General features: G+C 41.5%; 1 protein-coding gene across 3 annotated transcripts in view; it reads left to right on the forward strand.

Moving 5' to 3' along the window:
* Window positions 1–5,342, forward strand: part of RCN1 (reticulocalbin 1) — a 17,842-nt gene extending 12,500 nt beyond the window's left edge. For all 3 annotated transcript variants that reach the window (XM_044680192.1, XM_044680193.1, XM_044680194.1), the window contains exons 4-6: window positions 336–396; window positions 2,613–2,812; window positions 4,142–5,342. In XM_044680192.1, coding sequence (XP_044536127.1) covers window positions 336–396; window positions 2,613–2,812; window positions 4,142–4,249 — 369 coding nt within the window. In that variant the 3' untranslated portion in view covers window positions 4,250–5,342. The remainder of the gene's footprint in view (window positions 1–335; window positions 397–2,612; window positions 2,813–4,141) is intronic.
* The last annotated feature ends 3,801 nt before the right edge of the window (window positions 5,343–9,143 follow it).

The following is a 9,143-nucleotide window of genomic DNA, read 5'->3' on the forward strand; positions in this document are numbered from 1 at the left end:
CCCTCCCTCCATTTCTCTCTTCATTTCTCCCTCCCTCCCTTCCTTATTTCCTTCTTCCCTTCCTTCTTCCCTTCCTCCCTCCTGTCTTTCTTTCCTTCCCTTCCTCCCTCCCTCTTTTCCTCCCTCCATCCCTCCCTCCCTCCACTTCTCCCTTCCTTCCTTGATTTCTCTATGCTCTTAATTCCTTGCTTTGGTGCACATCACTGAAAGTTGACCAGAATTAAAAGAATAGTTCTCTTTGGAATATGTTTATGACAGCCAGGCTGTTGGGAAATCTTCTACTTTCACGTTGGGGTAGTTTGTCATTTTTGGTCCTCCCTCCTTTCCCTCCTCAGGAGACATTGGAAGATATCGACAAGAATGGTGATGGGTTTGTGGATCAGGATGAGTACATTGGTAAGTACTTAACTAGAACTGCTGTTGGTGCATTCGTGAGCTCAACTCTGATCTCCTTGATTCCAAGTCCAGCCTTCTGCCCACTGTACAAGGCTCTCTTAGGTATAGTATAGGAAGAGCGGAGCTGAGAATGATGGAAGAGGCAGGGTTTGGCGCCTCTCAGAAGGAGGGCTCTAAAACTGGACACTGGAACAAAATTACAAGTATGCCTCATTTAACATAATGGTAGTGTCCCCCCAAAAAGGACAGTTCTCCACTTAAATGAACCTCCATCTCCTGCTCCTGGACATTTTCACTGGCTCCCAATGCCTGGAATGCTCTCCCTCCCCATCTCTTGGCTTTCAAGGCTTCCTTCAAATCCCAGCTAGAATCCTAGCTTCTATAGGAAACTTTTCACAGTTTCCCTTAATTTTGATGCCTTCCTTTGGTTGATTATTTCCAGTCTGGATATATGGCCCCGGGCAAGTCACTTAACCCTTTTTGCCAAACTTCTGTCTTAAGAGTTATTACTAGGACAAAAAGTAAGGGTTTAAAAAAAAATCTATTTGCAAAATTCTTTCCAAATAGTAACTCATTTTTTCCTTGTAGCATATTTTGGGGGAAGATACTATTATTATCTTCATTTTACAGATGAGGAAATTGAGCAAGTGACTTGCCCAGGGTCATACAGCTTTTAAATGATAGAGACAGAATTAGAACTCAGGTCTCCCAGACCCTTAAGGTCCGCAAAATCACTAGCCACCTGCCTATAGTGTTCCATAACATGTTTCGTTCATAAAAAGCTGAAAAGTCATTTGATTCAGATTGGGGAAACAGCACTGTCGTGCCTTCTTTCTCCTCCAAAGTGTTTTTCGAGGGAAAGACAACTCCACAAAATACCCATATTGAAAATCTCATCTGTTTCTAAGGCTGTCATCATACAGTTTTGCAACCCAGCACGTGCCGTGCTAATTAAAAGCTGAGCTTTTCTAATCATTCTGAATCATATTTAGCCTTAAGATTGGGACGCTTTTCCCGTGCAATGGAAATAAGAGACAAGCCTTCGCGTCACAGTAATTAAAGTACATTTGGCGGCACTCCCTCCTTGGAATAACAGATGTTGACAGGTGCCTCGTAAGTGTGCGTACCAGGTGTCTTCCCCTTGTCTAGTACATAATGGAAGCAAGTGTCAGAGTCGGGGCATCAGATTGACACTTGGGACAGAAATGAATTGACAGGAGACGGCCGGTTGACTCAGACACACACCTGGGCTTCTCTGATTAACTGCCCCCTTTGCCCAGTGCCTTTTGAGCTCTGCCTCTGGATCGAGACGTTCGGGGGACCAGACGTTGGGAGGGAGCTTTGTCTGGAGGGGCTGCTTTTCTCTTTTGACCCAAGAAAGCAGGAAATGGCAGAAAGGATGCTCCATCTAGAAAGCCTTGCTTCAAAGTTAGGGCTGGCACTTAAAGTTTGTGTAACTCTAGGAAAATCCATCAATCCATCAATAAACCTTTATTAAGCATCTGCTTTGTGCCAGTGCCATGCCTGGGTTGTGCTAAGCCCTGAGGATGCAAAAAAGACAGGCCAGTCCCTGCCCTTAATGGAGAAAACAGTGCAAATAAATATATCCAAAGCTAGCTTTAACAGGTAAATAGGAAATAACTAGTAGAAGAAAACATTGGAATTAAGAGGGGTTGGGGAAGGCTACAGTCTTATTTTTTGTTTGTTTGTTTGTTTGTTTTTGGATTTTTGTTGGGGACTTAAAGGAAACCAGGGAGGTCAGTATCCTGATCTCTAAGATCAGGGTGTTAGACTTTTGTTCAGTCATTTCAGTCCTGTCCAACTCTTCATGAACCCATTTGGGGTTTTTTTGGTCAAGATATTGGAGTGGTTTGTCCTTTCCTTCTCCAGATCATTTGACAAATGAAGAAACTGAGGCAAACAGGGTTAAGTGACTTGCCCAGAGCCACACAGCTAGTTATGTATCTGAGGTTGAATTTGAACTCATAAAGATGGGTCTTCCCGATCCCAAGCCGAGTGCTCTTTCCCCTGTGCCACCTAGCTGTCCCCACTCTATAATGTCAGCTGCTTAAAAATTTGATGAATCCGCTTTGGGGAAAATAGGGGAAGGTCCTGAATTCTTTTTAGTTTACTGAAGATTTCTCCATCTTTAACTTGACTGATTGCCGTGTTAAGTGGAGAAAACATTTTACTAAGAGTGTCTCCTTCCTTTCTAGCTGATATGTTTGCCCACGAGGAGAACGGCCCAGAGCCAGACTGGGTGGCCACTGAACGAGAGCAGTTTGCAGATTTCCGGGACTTGAACAAGGATGGGAAGATGGACAAAGAGGAAATCCAGCACTGGATCCTTCCCCAGGATTATGACCATGCCCAAGCAGAAGCTAGGCATTTGGTGTATGAGTCAGACCAGGACAAGGTAGGGGACCCTACCTTGGTTTTAACCAGTTTGCCCAAGTTCGAGTTATCTCTTTTTTGGTAGACCCAAGCCCATGTGGCAGAGTGACCACTGACCTCCATCATACAGCTGGTCTGCATTCTTGGATTACTGAAAAGGACGTGAGATTTAAGACTAAGAAAGACCTCGGCGTCTTATTCTACAGATGAGGAAACTGAGGCTGAGAGATTAAGTCATTTGCCTCAAGTCACACTGTGAGATGGAATTTAAATCCTAGTGTTCTGATTCCAAATCTGGTGTCTCAGAGACAATCTAGTACACTCCTCTCATTTTATAGATGAGGAAACTGAGGTCCAGGAGAGAATAATGTCCAAACAAGTAAGATCTTGTAGGTTTGTTGGATGATGAATTTAGAGCTGGAAGGGACCTCAGAGGTCATCTAGGCAAAGTCCCTTATTTTAAAGACAAGGAGACACACTGAGATGAAGAAATCTCCTAGACTGATCAATCATCAGGCATTTATTAACTGCCTCCTGTGTGCCTGGTACAACGTTGGGTGCTGGGGATACAAAGACCAAAAGGCAATAGTGTCTGCCCTCTAGGAGCTTACATTCTCTCAGAGGAGACAACATGCCTAAAATATATATATATATATATACATATATATATATATGTTGTAAGTGTTTTAGAGGGAGGGTACTAACCATTGCAGAAATGAGGGTAGCCTTCCTGCCCAATGGGAGAGCTTAAGCTGACTTTTAAAGGACATGAGGGATTCTGTGAAGCAGAGGGGAGGGGGTCCAGTGTATTCCAAGGTCCCAAGTGTCCAGAGTGAGATTTTTTTTTAACCCAGTCCTTTCTAAAGTCACAAATGTTTTGTTTTGTATTATTAAATTTAATTATTTTTAATTTTATTTACATATTTATATATTTATTTTCTTTATTATATTTATATAGAATTTATATTATATTACATCATATCATGGTCTATATTAATTAATTAAATACTAAGTTTAAGAACTAAATTATTAAAGTTTTGTATTATAGCAGGTAGTACAGTGAATAGAGCACCAGACCTAGAGTCAGAAAGTTTTATCTTCCCGAGTTCAAATCCAGCCTCAGATACTTCCTAAAAAAAAAAAGCAGCAAGTCATTTAACCCTGTTGCCCTTAGTTCCTCCTATAAAAATGAGCTGCAGAAGGAAATGGCAAACCACTTCATTATCTTTGCCAAGAAAACCCCAAATGGGATCCTGAGAAGTAAGTTGGACGTGGCTGAAAAACAGCTGGAAACTCTACTAAAAAGCCTTCTTCTCAACTCTCTCCCTCCCCCATTCCTCCTTCCCTGTAGGATCAGAAGCTAACCAAAGAAGAAATACTGGAGAACTGGAACATGTTCGTCGGCAGCCAGGCTACCAACTATGGGGAAGACCTCACAAAGAATCATGATGAGCTTTGATGCTCCCACTACGTAGAATCTCAGACTTTGGCCAATTTCCTTGCTGGTTGCCACAGTTGTGATGGTCTCCTCGTTTGCACCGGTGTATCCCCAAACAAGCAGTTTTATTACCTCAACATAGGGAAGGAGAATAGTCTGTTACCTGGGATTTCACCCAAAGAGATTTAGTCCTCATTCTTGTCCTAGTTAGATTTCTCTTAAAATGTTTTTCGTTCTGTGTAGATGGCAGTGTTGTTTGGGGAATGTACTTTGACAACTCAACTCTCTTAAAGGGTTTTTTCTTTGATTTTTTTTTCTGAAATAGAAAGAATTACATTTTGATAGGGCCAGACATTCCACCAGATCCCTAAGAAGTGGAAGGGGTGCGGTTCAGGATGAACTTGGGTTTGGACAACCCAGGAAAGGAAAAGAAAGCTCTCAGGATAAGTGATGGTCATCCTCCTCATTGCAGATCACTTCCTTTGGAAATCTCTCCTCCTTCTGAACTTGATAACATCAGCTGTTACTGTAAATGGTCTTTATAATCCTTATTTTTTTGTTCTGTGCCGACCTGTTAATGTACACAATAAACCCACCATTTTTAAAAAACAATAATTCAAGGGTGGGTAGACAAAGGTGGGAAAAGATTAAGTGGCTCTTTGAGCTTCAGCCTGCATATATTTTGAATTTTTTTTCCAAGTCTGAGGAATTCCCCAATGGGGAAACTCCATTTTTCCAGGCAAATCCAGCCATCCTACTGTGATTTAAGGTTTCCCAGGGCACTAGGAAATTAAGTAACTCGCCCTGAGTGCCTCAGTAATCAGCAGAGGCAGCTCCGTCTAATGGCCAGTGCCAGTTCTCTGTGCACTGCTGTATTGTCTCTCAAGCATTCTAATGAACAAGGAAATGGCTAGCTCCCTTAGTTTCTTTTTCTTTTTTTACATAACGAAGAAGATTTTTTCTGAGGTTCTACTGAGTCTTAGATGTGAATGAAGGCTTGGTTGTGCAGTGGGTGACGAGGCCAGCAGAACCAGGGAGAACATAGATGGGAGTTTGGAATTCCCATCTGGTTGTATGTCAGAAGCAAACGCAATAAAGGAGCCTGATAGGAACATTCTACGTTCTATCTCTTGATTTTATAACTTGTGCAAATAACTTCATTATTCGTGGAGAACTGAAAGGTTTTCATGGAATCCCCAAGGGGAGCCACTAAGATTTGAAACAGAATGTTTAGGATTTGCCCAGCTTTGTAGGGCCTTTCAGACTTAAAATACTGACTGGATTTCTGCTAGTTTATGAATTTCGAGGTTACGTTTATTATATAGTTTTTTAAACCTTAAACCAAGGGCGGCATTTCTTGGAAGAATCTACCTTGGGTAAATATACAGAGAGGTTCTGTTTATTCCTGCTTACATTTCCATAGTATATGATTATGTGGTTAAGAAATTAGTCTCCTTACCTTCAAGTAGAGTCTTTTTATAAGACTTGAATTTGGAATACTTTTTAATAGGAAAAATAGAAAGTAGTATTTAATAAGTAATCATACTAGTATTTTCTATTTGTAGCAAGGGACAACCAGTGGCTAGGCTGTGCCCTCATGATACCAACAGAAATCAGGAAAGGTTTCTACCATATTGGATAGATCCTCTAGCAAACATTGGAGGACAGGATGATGTCCTCCTGAAAATGGCACCCAATGGGGGGAAGCTGGGTGGCCTAGAGATGGGAGGTCCTAGGTTCCAATCTGGCCTCAGACACTTCCTAGTTGTGTGACCCTGGGCAAGTCACTTGACCCCCATTGCCCACCCCTTACCACTCTTCTGCCTTGGAACCAATACACGGTATTGATTCCAAGATGGAAGGTGAAGGTTAAAAAAAAAAAAAAAGATGGCGCCCAATGGGTGGACGTAGAAGAGTTTCATTGCACTAAGAAGTCCATTTGTGTGGGAGGCAGGATGTGCCAACAGATGGCACACAGTCTTTGAAACAGAGGTGAATCTTTGTCCACAGTCTAACCCTGACTTCTCGAGCCACTGAACTGTGGAACCCTCCTAACTCCCAGGTCCCTTCCACTTAGTATCAAAGTCGTTTCCCAAAGGTGAGAAGAGAAGCACCTAAGGAGAATCCGCCTATGTTAGGTGCATTCTGAGCTCTCCATTTTCTTTCTAGTGCAATGAAGAGGAAGGACTCAGAGAGACGGGGCTGTTGCTTCTGACTTTTAACACTATTTAGGGGAAGCACAACTTTGCTAGGGGATATAACTGTTAACAACATGATTTTTTCAAGCCTTGGCTTTCTAATGAGGTTTGACTGTTTCAAAGAGAAACATATTCTTCCTAGGTAATATATTTCAAGTCGGATTATGCACCGATGCAACAGAATGCAGTTGTAATGGGAAATACTGTAATGTCACAAAGCATTATTTCTAGGCTTAATGTGACTAAAAGCATTAATTGCTGGGAGATATAATCTGCCCTAGCAACATGAGGAGACATTTTGTGCCTCCCTTGTCAGTTCCTGCAGGTCTCGGTAATGAATTGTGATGTGGCAAAAATTTAGTTAGAAAAATGCATATTTTCCACCCGAAGGTTCTTCTAGAATCACTCGGGTTATTGAGATCATATTCCTGTTCTTTAGTGCATGAAACCATCACCACCCAGAAACAGATGGCATGAGCACAGCTGAGCAGTGTGGCCACTGGTTGGCATCTCAGATCAAGGGTCTCCAATTGGGTTAGTTCAACAAGTTTTAAGTGTCTACTAGGGGCCAGGCAGACAAAAAATGAAATAATCTTTACCCTCAAGAAGGTTACATTCTTGGAGTTGGGAGGACTTGGGTTCAAATGTGGCCTCAGACACTTCCTAGCTGCATGACCCTGGGCAAATCACTTAACCCTGATCAGCCCTTGCAACTCTTCTGTCTCAAAATTGAGAAGAAGAAGAAAAAGGAGAAGGAGTTGAAGAAGAAGAATTAAAAGCATTTAGAAGAACAAGAACAAGAAGGATTTCTTCATCATTATCACTGTTAACATTTATTAAGTCAGACAGACTCTTCTTGTATTCAAATCTGGCCTCAGATACTAGCTGAGTGACCTGAGCAAGTAATTCAATCCTGTTTGCCTTAGTTTCCTCATCTGTGAAATGAGCTGGAGAAGGAAATGGCAAACCCTTCCAGTAGCCTTGCCAAGAAAATTTCTAATGGGGTCACAAGAAATTGGGCACAATTTAAACAACTGAACAACAACAATAACATATGCCAGACATTATGTTAAGCCCTGAGGATGTTAAAAAAAGGACAAAAACCACAGTTCTTGTTCTGGAAAGTTCACATTCTAATGGGGAAACAACTATGTACAGTGTAAATGAAGTGATCTCATAGGAAGGCATGAGTAGAGGTTGGGGAAAGAGTGGGAAAGGTTTATAGATGGTAGAATTTGAGCTCAAGGGAAACTAAGGAAACTGGAATCCTCAGATTCTTAATTTATTCTGGGTCTTGGAAGCTTCTGGTAATCTGGCAAAGCATATGGACCCCCTCTCAGAATAATGTTTTTTAAATGTACAAAATAAAACTCAGAATCATAAAGGAAACCAAGTTTACTGGAAAACAATTATTAAGCTACTAAAAGCCCCCAGTTTAAGAACTCCACAGTGATGGTGGAAATGGAAAGAGTCCTTGATCTAGATTTTGGTTCACATCCCCTTTATGATGATTACTAGCTATGTGACATTGGGCAAGCCCCTTGTACTCCCTGAGTCTCAGTTTCCTTATCTGTAAAATGAAGATTCTAGACTAAAGAGCTTCTGAGATCCCTTCCAGTTTTACTGGTTTACTGGTTCTAAGATCTTAAGGATTATAGGGTATTATTAGTTCTGGAAGCAATTATTAAAGTAATTTACATTAATTTAGTACTTTATGGTTTGGGAAGTACTTTCCTTTGTTATCTCTCTTGATCTTCCCCAAGATACCAAAAACCCAAGATTGTTTCAAATACAAAGGAAAGCTTATATAAGGCAGAAATCAAATTCCAGATGGGGAAACCGATATAGAAAATGATTGCCTAAGATCAGAACTGTCAAAGGTAGACCTGAAAAGTAGACCTCAAGTATTGACATTCCTGTTCCAAGGCAATTTCATCTGAGTGAAATTGAGTCACTAACATTGATATATTTATTTTTGGACAAAGATGTCATAGGCTCCTAGATTCAGAGCAGAAAGGGAGCTTGGAGGCCAACTAGTCCAACCTCCTCTTTTTTCAGATGAGGAAACAAGTCCAGGTTACACAAACACTAAGGAGCACCAGGGAGATTTGAATCCAGGTCCTCTAGACACCAAGTTTAGAGCCCTTTCCACTATATCATGTTGCTGTTAATAGAAAACCAAAAAAGGACTTCAAATTAAGAGATAACGGATAGGATAACCTAAAAACTTTCCTAAAATATTTGGTTCCAAAGGAGACCATTCACTGTAGTTTTGGCCACAGTGAATTTGAGCAGGCGATCCTTGAAATCCTCTTGGAAGATGTGGGTTTCGTGGAGGCTGAGTTCTCAAAGAAATAAATGGGAGAATCAATCTGTAGGCTTATACTTCAAACCCTTCCAACTCAGGATGATCAAAGGAGCATTCAGCAGGTGATTATCACTGGCAGAGAACTTCTGATTGGGGTTTGGCATTAACTAAGTTAGTTGGTAATGAATATCATTGCTCTCCATGGAAAAAAGAGCCACAACAGGATATGAGAGAAACCAGTGGACGGATGAAAAGGGCAGACAGGAGTTCTTGCAAGGTTGAGCCAAGCAAGCCTCAGATCCCAATAGACCAGGGTCTACAGATCCCAGGTCCAAAGGAAAAAGAAAAGACCAAGAACCTCCTGTCAGGGGCTGCCTGGGTATTTATACCCCCCTGGCCAACCGCTTTC

Source organism: Gracilinanus agilis, chromosome 6 (genome assembly GCF_016433145.1).
Source record: "Gracilinanus agilis isolate LMUSP501 chromosome 6, AgileGrace, whole genome shotgun sequence".
Classification (NCBI taxonomy): Eukaryota; Metazoa; Chordata; class Mammalia; order Didelphimorphia; family Didelphidae; genus Gracilinanus; species Gracilinanus agilis.